The sequence below is a fragment of the Trichechus manatus genome, unplaced genomic scaffold (genome assembly GCF_000243295.1).
Source record: "Trichechus manatus latirostris isolate Lorelei unplaced genomic scaffold, TriManLat1.0 scaffold00021, whole genome shotgun sequence".
Taxonomy (NCBI): Eukaryota; Metazoa; Chordata; class Mammalia; order Sirenia; family Trichechidae; genus Trichechus; species Trichechus manatus.
The window spans coordinates 4,312,824-4,328,733 of record NW_004443957.1 but is presented as its reverse complement, the minus strand read 5'-3'; the positions used below and the strand labels follow the sequence as shown (position 1 = coordinate 4,328,733).

Here is a 15,910-nt window from a genome sequence, read left to right as displayed (position 1 = left end):
ATTTGATTCCCTTCTGATTTCCTTTTGGATAATACATTTAGAGTATTTTCTTTGTTGTAACCACATGGATTATGGATTATATTTAACATCCTAAATTTATAACAATCTACTTTGAAATGCCATCAACTTGAAAAGCATTTAAAAAAAAAAACTGCCCCTATACCGCTCCACACCCTTACATGGTTGTCATCACAAATTACATCTTTATACACTGTGTGCCCAATAACATAGATTTACAAATATGTTTTATGCATTTGTCTTTTAAAAAATGTAAGACATAAGTGAAGTTACAAATCAAAAATACAATAATACTGGCTTTTATATTTACTCATGCAGTTACCTTTATCAGGGATCTTTATTCCTTCACATGAATTTGAGTTATTGTCTAGTATCCTTTCATTCCCACCTGACCAAAACCAAATCCAAACCCAAACCCACTGCCGTCAAGTCGATTCTGACTCATAGCGAACCTTCAGGACAGAGTAGAACTGCCTCATAGTGGTTCCAAGGAGTTCCCACATGAAGGACTCCTTTTAGCCTTTCTTATAGGGTAGGTCAAGCGGTAATGAATTCCCTCAGCTTTTATCGGGGAATGTCTTAATTTTGCCCTCATTTCTGAAGGGCAGTTTTGCCAGATATAGAATTCTTGGTTGACACATTTTTTTCTTTGAATACTTTAAATATATCATCCCACTGCCTTCTGGCCTCCATGGTTTCTGATGAGAAATTAGCTGTTAATCTTATTGAGAATCCCTTGTATGTGACAACTCGCTTCTCTCTTGCTGCTTTCAAGATTCTCTTTTATCTTTGGCTTTTAACAATTTTACCATGTATCTCAGTATGGATCTCTTATGAGTTTTCCTACTTCAAATTCACTGAACTTCCTGAAATGTGCAGATTCATATCTTTCATTAAATTTGAGAAGTTTGGGGGCATTACTTCTTCAAATGTTCTTTCTGCTCCTTTCTTTCCCTATTCTTCTTCTGGGACTCCCATAATACATGTATTGGTCTGCTTGATGGTGTCCCACAGATCCCAAGGCTCTGTTCACTTTTCTTCATTCTTTTTTCTTTCTGCTCTTCAGACTGGATGGTATCAGTTGTTCTGTCTTCAAGTTCACTGATTCATTCTTCTGCCGGCTCAAATCTGCTGCTGAACCCCTCTAGTGAATTTTTAACTTCAGTCTTGTACTTTTCAGCTTCAGAATTTGTTTGGTTCCTTAATATCATATCTCTTCATATATATTCTCATTGCCTTCACAAATCATTTTCCTGATTTCCTTTAGACTTTTATCCATAGTTTCAATAGGCTCTTCGAGCAAATTTAAGACAGTTGTTTTAAATTCTTTGTCTAGTAAGTCCAATGTCTGGGCTTCTTTAGGGAAGATTTCTCATTTCCCTCCACTTTGAATGGATCATACTTCCTTGTTTCTTTGTATGCCTTGTGATTTTTTTGGTTGAAAACTGGACATCTGAAATATTATGATGTAGTAATTCTGGAAATCAGATTCTCAGCACTCCCTAGGGTTTGCTGTTTGTTTTTTATTTGTTGAAGGCTGTTTGTTTAGTCAATTTTCCAAACTATTTTTACAAAGACTATTACCTGTTGTGTGAGACCAATGAAGTCTTTCTCCCTTTAGCTTGTGTTCTGCTAGTGTTTTGACAGTTATTTCCTTGAATACCAGAGTTAAAAACAAACAAAAACCCCACCTCCTCCAGTCAGTGCTGACCAGCTCTGTGCTGGGGCTCTCCTTCAACACTTTGCCAGGCTTGCACTGAGTCTAGGGATCAGCCTCAGGCAAAAGCTTAGGGTCTTATCAGGTCTTTTCTGAGCATATGTCTTACATTGAACATATGTGTGGCTTTCTAAATTCACCCCACATGTACAGGTGCTGCTGAATACCCTAGTTTCTCAAAGAAACTCTCCCAGTTATTCCTCACAGACTTTAGGTGGTCTACTCTATGTCACAACTATCATCTTTTGCCCCAGGCGTCTGCAGGTTGTTTGTCTGCCTTAGAATGTTTTTGAGCAGTGCATGCTGCTTTTTGAGCAACACATGCTGCTTTTTGAGCCTGACTGAGATGGAGTCAGTGAAACAGAGACAAGCACCTTGTATCTGTCCTTCAGGTAACCCCCAGGCAGGTTAGAGCTCTGCTCCCTCAAAAAACAGGCAGTAGGGTCCCATATTGGGAATGAGGGCTGCTGTCTTGAAGACTGTAGCTGAGCTGGGGAAAGGGCAGGGGCAAAGGCAAGTAAAAACATCACAAAGCTTCCCTACCATTTTTCAGTTTCCTTTTTCTTTATCTTGCGTTTGTTCAGTTGCTGTAAACCTTCAGCTGCTTTCCAGATTTCTGACAAAGTTGGTTATAACAATTTTTGCTTGTTTTTTGATGTTTCTATGGTGGAACATGAACTTGGAGCTGCCTACTCTACCATTTTGTTGACTATCACTCCCTTTTATAAGTAACTCTTGAATCTGTAATTCTCCAAGCAACCACCTTAAAAACTGTTTAATGAAACATAATGATGAAGTAATTTTACTGAGTACTTTACATGAACCATCTCCTTTAACGCTGATATCAATTCTATGAGGAAGCTATTATTATCCATACTTTTACAGGAAAAGATAATGACCCAGATAATCTGAATAATTTACTCAAAGTCACATAGCTGGCAAATAGCATAATTCAGATTCAAACCAAGATCTCCCAAGATGCCATGGCTTAAAACTTGGAACAATGGATGAAACAGATGCTAAAGTCAGCAGAAGATTAACAAAATAGGATAGGAGCAGGTCCTGCTACTTACCTTGTCTTTTCAGATGGCTTGTCCACCTTCCCTTACAATTTCTCCAGCCCCACTGTTATCACTGCTTTCCTTTTGGCTAAGATTCTGAGTTCCAAAATTACCCTTTTCTTCCCCTATCCTTCTCTTCAAAATTGAATTCTACCTGAGAAACTGAGCATATCTAAACAGCAAGTAAGAAGCAAAATCTAGTTATATAAACATATAAGTAAATAATATGTATATAAATGTATACATATGTGTATATATATGTATGTATATAATTTAAAGAAGAAAATCTATCTTAAAAGAATTCCTAATTGACAGAAGAACAGTTCATTTTAGACCCCTGAGACAGAGGTGTAAAGTAGAGCAAGAATTTTAGAGTTAGATGTGGTTTTGAATTCCATCTCTACCATTCACTAGTGTGTTACCTTACAGGCAGGTTATCTAACTTCTCTTCACTGAGTGTCCTTATGTGTAAAGTGGAAATATTTATGGCCTGCTTTGAAAGATTGCAATGAAAATTATGAAAACTGTAAGACTAGTTTTTCTTCTTCCTTTTAGGCTGTGCCTGCTCTGACATTTCCCTCCACCCTCTCCAATATGAGTTTTCTCTCTGGGGGGCCTCTCCCCTCCAAAACAAGAAAAGAAATACTCTCAGTAACCTTAAAACATTTCTAAAATGTTTCTTTTTTTAAATGCGTTTTAATGTTTACCAAAGTATAGCAACATAATATTTTAAAAATATTATTAAAAGGCCTATAATGGAAAACAGCAGCCCCTGCCACACATCCACTACTCTCCAGAAGTAACTCTTGTAGCTATTTTCTCTTAAATTTATCCAAATAATCTATTTCCATAATATACTTGGACTGCTACCAAAATGCTTTTTCTCTCATCTACAGGTATAAGGCTTTATAAAGTCATAATAAAAAAGAGATTGATACATTTAAAGAAATCTCTCAAACATTTAAAACAGGGTGGAGTGGAAAGTAGGAAACTCTAAACACTGAGGGAATTTACATTTAAAATATTTTAAACCTCGTTCTTCCCCAAAGAGACCCTATCTTGTTTCTGTACCTCAGCAGATGCCAGTTTCTTATACATCAATTATGTTTCCTGGGAATGAGCAACATGGTAGGGAGCTGTATGAGGCAGAGGAGCACTGGAACCAGAAGTTAGGCCCCTGGTGAGAGGACAGGCTCCACTGTGATGCTTACAGGTTCCTGGACAATTTCCCTTCCAGGTCTCAGTTTCCTCCTCTGTAAAATAAGCAGCTAAGGCCCAACAATCTTTAGGGCCCTCTGGTGTGACAGATCACTTTTATATGGCCTTTCTCACCATGGTCTTGTTACACCCGCCAAACAACTGGGTGGGACTATGAAAATAAGGTGCTTGTGGCCCACCAAGGAGATTAGACAGTTTGCTAATAATGCAAATAAGGTACGTGGCACCATTGTCAGGGTGGGACAATGCAAATGAGGTGTACAGAACTGTAACGAGGGGATGGTAAGTTCTGCAATCCCTCTAAGCTTAAAGTGAGCCAGCCCAGAGGCAGAAAGTCGGGACCTCACTACCACAAAGAAGAGATGGTAGTGGAGTGCATTCTTTGGACCTGGGGTCCCTGTGCTGAGAACCTCCCAGATCCAGGAGACAGAGAGAGCTGTTACACCAGAGATAATGCAACACAGCAAGAAATGGCATCAGAGAAACAGTGGCAGAAAAACCAGGAAACTGGAATGAAATAATGCAGTGGGTTTCCCGGCCCACAGAGCAAGGTGGTTTCAGTGGGTGTGCTGACCCAGAGTGAGACAGCTGAGTGCCTTTGGGCAGGAGGCTTCCTGGCAGAGTGGGGTGCTTCCAGGCACTTGCTGGTGAAGCTAGGCTTGCTGACCCATGGAGTGAGAGAGCTGAGTGCCTTTGGGCTGAGGCTTACCGGTGGAGTAGCATGCCCCTAGACATTTACTGGTGGAACTAAATAGCTTTGTAACACTTGCCTGGGCAGGGCAGAGCCGAGGGGCGGAGGGGCCAAGGGCCAGAGAGAGGCCTGCCTGTGGGCACGGCTGAGATGAAGCTATCCTGATCGAAGAACTGTATCCTGAGTCATTCCTGATCCAGAATTGTAACGTGCTACTTCCCTAATAAACCCCATAACTGTGAATATGGTCTGTGAGTTCTGTGTGGCCACTGCAATGAATTATCAAACCCAGCAGAGAAGTAGAGTGCCATGGGAGGGGTGACTGCCGTCAGAATTGGTAAAAAGGTTGGAGGGTGGAGGTATGTCTGACCTCCACTTCATAGCAATCAGCAATGGGCTGGTAATGCTGATAATAATTCTCCTCCCCCATTGTGAAGTTAGGCAAGGGGGTCTGACACTGCTGCCACACCATTTTTATAGGCCCTTTGGGAGTAAGGGAAGTCAGAGGCTAAGGAGACTGGAGAAGGTGGCCAGGGTCACTTGGGTCTGATCAACAGTGAGGTTCACAGCTGAGGTCCACACCCACTCCGTGTTCGGCAGTGTCCCTGCTCGCTAAAGGAAAACTCCCGACGATTTCCTGCAACTTGTAACTCCTCCAACCCTTGTGGCTTTGCAACAACAACAAATTATTTTTACTATAATAACTATAAAAACAACCCTTTGCTTTAGAGTTTAAGGTACTTTCACATTCACTCCTCATTTTACAAATGATAAAACTGGTCCCAGAGAGGTGGGATTACTTGCTCCTAGCTAGGTCTAGATTAAACTGAACCCCAGTTTAGCTGCCCAAAATGCAGTGTGGCAACTACTGAATAAGGAGGTAGTTTGGGGAGAAGGGAAATAGAGGGTATGAGAAAGAAAGAAAAAAAATACTTAAATCATATATTGATTTAATATACTTAATTTTCCACCAGGTCTGATGTAAATGTTTCCATCAAGAGGTGCATTCAGAATGTAATAAACTATTGCACAAACATTAGAAAAAAAATACTTTGAAAAACTGCACTAGTCATAAACCATCACTTTCTCATAATGATGATCTCTTAGCAGGAATACTATGCAAAGATGGCTAGAGAGGTTACACAGATGGGCCACTCAGCTGTTCCTTGCCTCTTCACGGAGCAGAAAAGGAAACTTAGGATAAAGAGACTCTGCTGTAAGACAGAGAGATCTTGGCCTTTCCTTAGCTGGTTTATATGGCCATGCTAGTCATGAAATTGGTAGCAAAAAAATCAAGCATGGGAAATAATAATCCAAATGATGCAATTTGTATGGTTTCTGGAGTACAGAGATAATCCAAAACACTAACACTCCAAAATAACTTAGTGATGGATAATTAAGAATCAAGTATTTATGTTTTCTATTCAAATTATATATGAGACTTTACACAGTTAAAATGTTACATTAAAATATTAAAGGGAAAAACTGCTAAATGGGGCATGTAAATCAGCTTCCAATTTATTTCTACAATGCTTAATTGCTTTATTTAGTATTCCTTCCATTAAAAAAACTTCTGAATAACTTCATTTTAGGTATTAAAGTTGGTACAAAGGCAAATTAATAAATTTTAAGCAGAACTAGTTTCTCAATCTTAAAACAGCACAACAGTTTCTACAAAATAATTTACTCATATGAAAACATTATGCTTAAATATAATAAACATTATACCTGATCAAATTTGGGGAAAAGTACAAGCAGAGTCTGCCATATTCGGTTTTTCACTCTGTGTTGTAGAGAATTCACATAGTAGCGAGTTCTTGACTTGGACACCAATTCATCCTGGGGGAATCAATACTAAATTACCTACTCTTGTGATTAATGAAAACAAAATTAATGATAATTTTAAATATAGAAGGTTTGAATTGGGCATTAAAAAACAAACAAACTAAATGCATTGCCATCGAATTCATTCAGACTCATAGCAACCTGGTAAGGACAGAATAGAACTGCCCCATAAGGTTTCCAAGGCTGTAAATCCTTATGGAAGTAGACTGCCACATCTTTCTCCCAAGGAGCAGCTGGTGCGTTCCAACCGCCAACCTTTCGGTTAGCAGCCGGGCGCTTTAACTACTGCACTACCAGGGCTCTGACTTATTAACTGTACAAAATAAAGATAATTTAAAGTAAAATAAAGTATACTTACCTTCCCCAATAGCTTGATTGCAAGATCTTCCATGAACAACTTATGAGACATATTTGAGCCATCTAGTAAACACAAGAATTTGACTGCGCAAATTCTCACATAATGGTCCTCTCTTTCAGTACTAAAATATATAAAATGATAAACTATATTAATACATTTTGAAAATATAAAAATACATCAAAGGTTATTTTAAAAATATCATAACAAATACCCAAACCTCCCAAAGGTTTCTAAAATTATATAGGTCCATTTTTAACGATAATAATTTTTAACTCAGGTAGACAGCAGTAGATAACAAATGAATGTATCAAAAAGGAAGCCTGCCAGAAAGTGTGAATAAGCACAAATTCATCCAGACCTCTGGAAAAATAATGCACATACTACTGATCCTGAGTCAATAATATCTTATCTATGGATAAAACAGACCATGGCACAGGAAACTGTTCTGAAAAGAGGTTCACAGGTATGTCTGTTTGCTCAGGTGGCAAGAAACAGCATCAAACATCTCACTGGTACATTTTTTCATCTACTATAAATGCACATTCTCCAAACCAAGAACAAACCGGGACTATGGGCCCAGAAGCTTTGTGTGCCCTGAGCAACCCAGAATTTTCAATAACCAAAGGTGAAAAGAAAAATCATTAATAAGTATTCCCACTTTTAATTATAACTGTTATAATGTAAATAAATGTCCTTTTAATTTAACAACAAAACACTTGTCTAGTAGAAATCAAAGTATTTGGGAACCAAAAACTAGAAAATCTTCAATTTTACTGTAACACTAAACCAGCCACCAACACAAAAACATCAATTTACAATGAAAATATGTATATATTTACTGAAGAATGGCTTTAAAACAAAAGTAGGACTCTCAGAATAATACTTTGTGATAGCTATACACGATAATCATTTATTGTCCTAAACTCTAAAATAAAAATGAAAAATACAACATTATTTATTATCTTCATTATAAACAAACATATACATTTTTGAAAGCTATGTGAAAAAATAAGACTTTTTAAGAGCTATTTGACAAGCTTCCCTCCACAAAAAATTCGGAGGTTAAATATTCTAGAAGTCAAGATTTGAGAACCTGTTCCAAGAATAGCTACTTTTGTGTGTAACATACTGACTTGTCACAGTGAATTTTTATTATATAGTAAACTTTATAGCCAAAAAGGATTAAAGAATAAAATGTACTGATGATTACCCCCAAGAAAAAGGAAAGGGATAGGAGTTTTCCTCATTTATGTTTGGTTTTATGCTGAAAATTTTAAATTTTATAAAATTTTACTAAATAGTGATGGATCTGAAGAAAATATATTAGCAAGGGAATATAATTTCTAACGTATGTTTGAAAGTTCATTCACTATCTTGTAATAGATTAGTAAGTAATCTATTACAGTAAACATTAAACTTAATAAACACAGAATTGCTCCTATATGTTAAATTTTTAACATTCCATTTTTATTAACTCAATAAAAAGCTATCATACTTACTTTTCAATAACAATGTTTGCTGCACATTGATGTCCAAGATTCTCTATGAAGGTCTGTACATCCTGAATAAGTCTTTCCATAAAAAAGCATTTGATAAAGAACAACAGGTATTAGAAAAGAAATAAAAGCCCCAAAGTTAAAACTAACTAACATTTTATATTCTTCTAATAGAATGCCTCAAAACAAAGAGACATCATTCTACCCAACTAGGTACTTGATATAAGTTATGATAGGTTGAAATAATGGCATTTTTTTTTACCTTTGATCACGCCTAAACACAGTTCCAAATATACAAGCCTCAAGGACAAGTTCACTATAATTTTTAGCACTTGATAAAGAACCTTGGGACACATTTGAAGCAGAAACTATCCATGATTGGCAGCAGTAATTTATCAGCGTATTGAAGACTCCAGTTTTTATAGCAGACATTTCAATTATCTTATACATAATCTGGAATAAAATACAATGGTCATTTTAGCGTTTGACCTATTTAATTAAAAAAAAATTAATGTAGCTAAAAACTGTTACTTGAATAGCCTTAAATGATAATTTTGACACAATCATGAATCGAGTCTAAAGTATAATATCCTTTCTTGTTACTGTAACTTTACAAGATGATCAATAGCCACAGAATGCTAATTTTTCATTTCTCAGCAGTAAAAAATAAATAAAATTTTACTGATAGTGATATTTAACCAAAACTCTCCAAGAGAAACAATTGTCCAAAGTAATAGAATAAAAAGAAGAAAAAGCACTTCACATTTTACCATTTTTAGTTTTTCTTTGCATCCCACCAATGGCCTCCCTTTCCCTGAGGAAGCAAAAACCAAGGTCTCTAAGCATGCACTGTGGGGCAGAAAAGACTGAGACAGGTACAGCAGCACAGCAGGGTAAATACAAGGATTTCGTTTTCTGTTTTCCCCTTTGCATAGGAAGCATACTTGAATTCCTAGGCATGATGTAATTCCATCATATGCTATGTTCCCCCACTGCATCAGTGGCTGCATATTTAAATGCCTCCAGAAACCACAAAGACCTTTTGATAAGAGAAATCTTATATTCAGGGAAATATTTCTCTGTATAAGAAACATAGCAGAGGTACAATAATAAATGGCAACTGCTATTTGCCTTTAGTGTCAAGGAGAAACCAAGGAATGACTGTGGAGACTACAGAGAACTGGGAAGGGCAGACCCTACCTAAATGGGCCAGCTTCTATTCCATTCCAGGAGACAATCGTCATGTAGGAATCACGAGTGCTGCCAGATCATCCAATTCTCCAAGAGAAGGTGCACTCCCAATTTTCACACAAATTTCCCAATTCTTAAGAGGTGGCAACTAATTCAAAATTTTAAGCATTGTATAAACCAAACAAAATATGTTTATGAGCCACATGTGGCTCATGGATACTGGTTTATACCTTCTCTTTTACATCAAATAGATTTTCTTGTCCTTACTCATGACGTTGAAGAATGTTAAAAAAGTACTGGTTGATTGAATGAATAAACAACAACAAATCTAATATTTAGTTACAAATATACATCTCTTCTTCCTTATTTACCACAGGTCACAAAAAAAATAAAACAAACAAAAGTTACCTCTTTTATTTTGAAATATGCCTGGCCCTTGATTTTTGCAGCAATGGTAAGAACTTTATTATCAAAAACAAACTGAACAAAGGCTTTTAAATTAGACCAGAATATCAGCTGAGTGTTGCTTAAAGAAGAAATGATTTTCCAGGCCATGTCAAAAGACTCCATGCAGAGTGACTCACAGGAGGTCAGAAGCTGGTAGAAAAAAGAGAAAGAAAGACACAGTCATTGCTTAAATCTAGAAACTTTTATTGCTGCTCCTACAGTTATTCTCCAATTCATGTCTCACTATATCTTACCTTGGGAACCAAAATTCTCATGCACTGGAACACAGGTAAAACTTGATCAGAAGGAAGAATTGTGAGGGCTTCTAATGCAGATTGCAAAGTCTTTATTGGCATTTGAACAGCAGGTAGAAAGGGTTCCAGAATTTCACTCTCTGTGGTTGGTATAAGGGTGTGGTATTTTTTCAGTAGGAAAGAGAGGCAAACCCACTGATCATGGACGTATTGTGCAACTATTTTTCCCCATCCTTGGGAAGATGATGATTCTTCAAAAAAACTGAAACAAAAAATAACATGACTACCCCATACTTCCTCAAGGTTGTCTCAATTTCTTTTGCATGTACTGTACCATCCTTACAAAAGGAAAAAAACAGATATAAAGGTCACTATCACGTATCCACCAAAGAAAAAAAAGGAAATCACATAAACCTAAATTTTCTAACTACCCTGAAAGTAGGTATCTTCACTCACCTTAAATGATTCACTGAAAACTAAGTGCAGAAAATTACCAGGTTTCTGGTAACAGAGAGTAATAATGTAATAATCATTATTATCTTGAATGGAGCACCCTCTCCAAAATTCCATAATAGTGGGCAGTTGCTAATTACTTCAAAGACTAAAACAAAAACGAATTTTTTTTAAATGAGCAATAAAGATGCCTTTCCTGTGCATGCTGCATTTCAAGGGTGAACATACCTGCTCTGCTCTTCTGTGTGGGGCTTCTGTAATGTCTGATTGAGCTGAAGAGAGGACAGGAACCTCTCCATGGGCCCAGCATCCAGCGAATCAAGCTGCAGCTCTGGCTTCTGATCAATGGCCTCACACACCATGGCCAAAGCAGCCATACTAACCACTTTCTGAATCTGTCTACCAAGTGCTGGTTCCTGAGAAGGAAATATAACAATTCTTGATTTAACATAAGTAATTCTTAACTAGTAAGGACTCCAGCTGCCAACCTATAGAACTCATGCCCACCTATTCCCTTTTTTTGCCTGCTACTGGATATCAGAGGAAACAAAAGAGAATCTGACAAAACTCATTCCGTTTTACCACTTCTCTACAGATCTGATGAAAGACTGGAGGTAAACAAATTTAAAGTGGCACTAAAAAACTCAGCAATTCAGACGAAGAGGATAATGTGATCTCTTCATTCAGCAAGTAGGTTCCGAAAACTAGTACATGACAAACCAGCTACAAACAGAACCCAAAACTGTATGTGAATAAGTACTTCTCAACTTTTTCTTACTTATCTGCATACAACATTCCTAAGGGTAAGCCTTATTTTAACTGTAGGGCTGAAGCATGTTTAAGAAGGAAAAAAAGGCTCTGGGTTATAAATAATTCCTTGAAATCAGCCATAACTCTACTTTTGGAGAGGCAACATAGCATAGCAATTATGAACATGTACTCTGGCATCATCTGGCCTAGGTCTGAATCCTGGCTCTGCACTCACTGCCAGTATGACTGCGGACATACTGGGCCTTAGTTTTCTTATCTGTGAAATGGGAATGTTAATAACCATAACAGAATCTACTTCATAGAGCTATTGGGAAGATTAAATAAAAGGGTTATTTCACATAAAGCACTTGGAACTCTACATGTAAGAGTACAAAGCAGGGGTAACCAAGACAGCCTGGGTTCATACTTAGAGAAAAATAAACTCTAACCAAGGAGCTAGGAGTACTGGCAAGACCCCTAAAAACCAATAAAAGACCAAAGTGGTTCTCTCAATATTACTAACCAGTAATATGTTTTCCAAAAGGGAACTTTACTTACTCTATACCTTCCCCTGGCCCTCCCAAAATAAATCAAGTAAGAATCTCTACAGATAAATTTTACATAGCAATACTGCCAACATAGGAAATAAAATTTAGTGTTACCCTGAAGGCAACTATGGCCCCTGTTAACCTGAATGTAATTCAGTGAATTACTAAAGAAAACAAGCCCATTTTTAAGAATAAAAAAACATCCCAGGGAAAAGGGCTAGAAACAGGAGGGGACAGGAAAGCTGGTAATAGGGAACCCAAGGTCGAGAAGGGAGAGTGTTGACATGTTGTGGGGTAGTTAACCAATGTCATAAAACAGTGTATGTACTAACTGTTTAATGAGAAACTGTTTGTTCTATAAACCTTCACTAAAATACAATTAAAAAAAAATTACTGTGGCATGATTCATAAATTTGTTCTAATCCAAAGCTCATAATGTTCTTTCCTAACAATAATAGACTAATAGGTACTAGAGAGGATGCTGACATGTTAACAAGTCCTCTTTATTGTTTCCCTTTAGGAGAGCCCTCGAAAATTACTCTGTAATTTGTTTTTATTAGCAGCCCAGAATAGTTATGATTCAATTCAACTTTACTAAACACTTACCATGTATTAAATGAAAACAGCTAACATTTGTTGAGGACTCTCTATGGGCCAGGCAATTGTTCTAAATATTTAACACGTATGAGCTTGTTTAATTCTCACTCAACCCTATACTTCCCAGTTGCAAATGTGGTAAATGAGGCACAGAGAGGCAAGTAATTTCCCCCAAGGCCACATGGTTAGCAATAGTAAATCCAGGATTCAAACCTAAGAAGTCTAACTCTGAAGCCTGTGCTCTTAACCACTACGCCTCATTGCATTATGTTTAAGAAATGCCTCCAGGTGCTAAAAGCTAATGGAGAAGACATATTCACATAAAGTACTCCAAAAACAAACAGGACAGAAATAAACACTCTAACAGAGGCATGAAGAGCAACAGGAAAAGAGGAGGCCCGTAAGAGAAAATGTGATTAGAGTTGGCCCAGACACTGACAAATGCATATTGGAAAGGAGGGTATTCTTCATGCAGGGACCAGACTGAGATGTACTTGCGACCTGTGGCAGTCTGGCATGACTGTGGCTGGGCAGCAGTATGGGAAGGAGGTGAGGAGTGGAGGACTGGGCTAGAAAATTACGTAGAAGTAAAGTACAGAGGGCTCTGGATACAAGTCTGATGAATTTAGTCACATTAAAGTGACTGTATCCCTTACTGGTACATGGCAAAAAACCCAGTATAAGTCAATTACCTGTATCTAAATGATTTTGAGATTGAAGTCACCACAACTGTTATATATTTAATACTATGAGAGGATTCCCAATCCTGATCAAATCTTATCACCAAAGGGTATTATTTTAAAAATCAAATTTTAGCAAATGTTTTTTATAATATCAAAATATTGTATAACAACTTAACATGTATGCCATGCAAGGCTTACTCAAAAAACCACAAAAGCTTGAGTCCAGGCTGATTACCTGCCCAGTGCTCGTCTCTTGAAGATGCCGAATGGATGCATTTTTCAAAGGAGAAATCACTCTCCAAATGGGGTTACCCCTTTTCCACTCAATCTTCAGATTGACATTTATAAGCTCAGTTAATACCATCAGGTATAAATGGCAACGATCCAGATCTGAAACCTAAGACAAACATTAAAATATTTAACGGTATAAGCAGGGTACATGATTTTCACAAAGCTATTAAGGGTTGAGGCAAGAGACAAGTTAAAGTACTAAAACAGGGTATTTATGAGATAAAAAGTCATTTCCTCCAAGAAGCCTTCTATAATTACCCCATGCAGAGCTACGGGTATCCTTCTCATGGCTTACACAATGACTTTACATTCAGTACAGTTATAGCACTTATCATAATTTACTCCTCTGTCTTCCACCTAGACTGTGAGACCCCGGCAGGCAGAATCATGTTCTACTAATTCTTGGATCCCACTGCTAGCACTTTATAAATAATAACAACTACAGCAATTATCACTTCTTCTTTGTTTACAACATTCAACTCTCACAAGGAAGTTTATGGTCCCACTCTCCTAATAAGGAGACTAAGTTTCAGAGAGGTTAAATAACTTGCCCAAAGTCTCACAGTTAGTAAGGGGGAGAGACAAGTTCAATTCAGCTCTATCACTCACCAGCTCTGTGACCCAGGGCAAGTTACTATCCCCTTCAGGCCTCAGATTCCTTATCCATAAAACAGGAATAGTACCCATTATAATGTGTTCAAAAGAGTTGAGAAAGTATGTTAAATCTTTAGCCCAGTAACTGGCATTAAGTGTTGTTCTCAATGGCAATTGGTTTGGCTTTTGGTTTTATAGTAAGATGCCTCCTTATGGCAGACAGAAAACACTTAATTCATTAATTTAATCAGTTTTCACTCAGCAGTCACTATATGCCAGGCACTCTGCAAGGTGCTAGGATGTAATGTGGCTATAAGGTAAAAATTACAGGGTTTGGTGATAGATTGAACATAGGGGGTAAGAGTGACAGATAAAGGTGCCAGGAGTTCTTGGCTTGAGAAACTGGTTGGATGATACATTCACTAAGAAGGACAACCTGGAGGAGAACCCAGAGAACCTGTTTACAGAATTAATGATAAATAGTTCAGTTTTGAATAGGGTAATTTTGAGGTAAATGTGAGAAATTTAACTCCAGTTATCAAATAGAAATTGGATGAACGGGTTTGAAGCTCAGAAGACAGGTCAGAGGTGGAGAGAGAAATGTGAAAGTCACTGGCATAACTTAAGCTATCCTACGGATGTGGATGAGATCACCTAGACACAGCTAGGGAAGGGAATGGGAAGAGAAGGGGCGCATGCCAAGTCTGGAAAAGCTCCAACTTTAAAGGCTAGAGACTACAGAATGAACATTCAAAGGAGAAATGGAGGTAATGGCCAGAGAGATGGGAGAAAAACCAGGAGAAGATGATGTCATAGGAGTTAAAAACCAAAAAAAAACCAAACCCCTTGCCATTAAGTCAATTCCAACTCATAGCGACCCTACAGTGAAGCTAAGGAGAGGTAGTCTTTCAAGGAGGACATGATCGGCAGTGTCCAATGCGGCCAAGGAGTGAAGAAAAACAAGGTCCCAAGGTATCCACTGGGTTGATGACAGAGGAGCCACTGACAACTTTTTAGAGAGAGCAACTTGTGTGTCATGATGGAGGTAGAAGCCAGATTAAAAACAGGGTTGAGGAAACTGTTTACAGATAGCAATACTATAGGACAGAACAGAACTGCTCTATAGAGTTTCCAAGGAGTGGTTGGTAGATTAAACCTGCCAACCTTTTGGTTAGCAGTCAAGCTCTTAATCACTAGGCCACCAGGGCTCCATAGACTAGCTTCAGAGAAGGAAATGGAGTGCTACAGGAAACATGGAATTGAGAGAGTGTTCTTTTAAGATGAGAGACTCTTTAAACAGGTTTAAATGCTCATGAAAATAATCCAGTAGAAAAGGAAAGATTGGATATACAACAGAGAGGATAATCAAAAAGTTCTTGACATGGAAGAGGCTCAAATCCAGATTGCCTTAATCTATTGTTAACAGGGAAGAGAAGGAGAACGGATTCAGGTGTGGGTGAGTGAACAGGGTGAGTTTATACATTTGATAGTTAGAAATCAAGCACATTCCAGCATGATGGCTACTATTTCTTCCGTGAAGTGAGAGGAGAGACAGCGATATGCTGGAGCCAGCCTGCACTGCAAAGCCGACTGTTGGTATTCTTTCCAACTCAGTGTCTGTGTTAGTAGCTTGAAGTCAGCCATGGAAACAGGTGCTACAAATCAGGGCTTTTCTTTTCCTCTAGAGAGCATTGACAT

General features: G+C 37.8%; 1 protein-coding gene across 4 annotated transcripts in view; it reads right to left on the bottom strand.

Annotated features, from left to right (window-relative positions):
• Window positions 1-15,910, bottom strand: part of TARBP1 (TAR (HIV-1) RNA binding protein 1) — a 92,653-nt gene that overhangs the window by 31,566 nt on the left and 45,177 nt on the right. For all 4 annotated transcript variants that reach the window (XR_002823476.1, XM_023728018.1, XM_023728019.1 and 1 more), the window contains exons 14-21: window positions 13,563-13,724; window positions 10,978-11,165; window positions 10,297-10,558; window positions 10,004-10,192; window positions 8,667-8,857; window positions 8,408-8,479; window positions 6,909-7,029; window positions 6,434-6,544 (exon numbers count right to left, since the gene is read on the bottom strand). Coding sequence is in view for 3 of the 4 variants with exons in the window: in XM_023728018.1 (XP_023583786.1) it covers window positions 6,434-6,544; window positions 6,909-7,029; window positions 8,408-8,479; window positions 8,667-8,857; window positions 10,004-10,192; window positions 10,297-10,558; window positions 10,978-11,165; window positions 13,563-13,724 (1,296 nt within the window). In the remaining variant the exon portion in view is untranslated. The remainder of the gene's footprint in view (window positions 1-6,433; window positions 6,545-6,908; window positions 7,030-8,407; window positions 8,480-8,666; window positions 8,858-10,003; window positions 10,193-10,296; window positions 10,559-10,977; window positions 11,166-13,562; window positions 13,725-15,910) is intronic.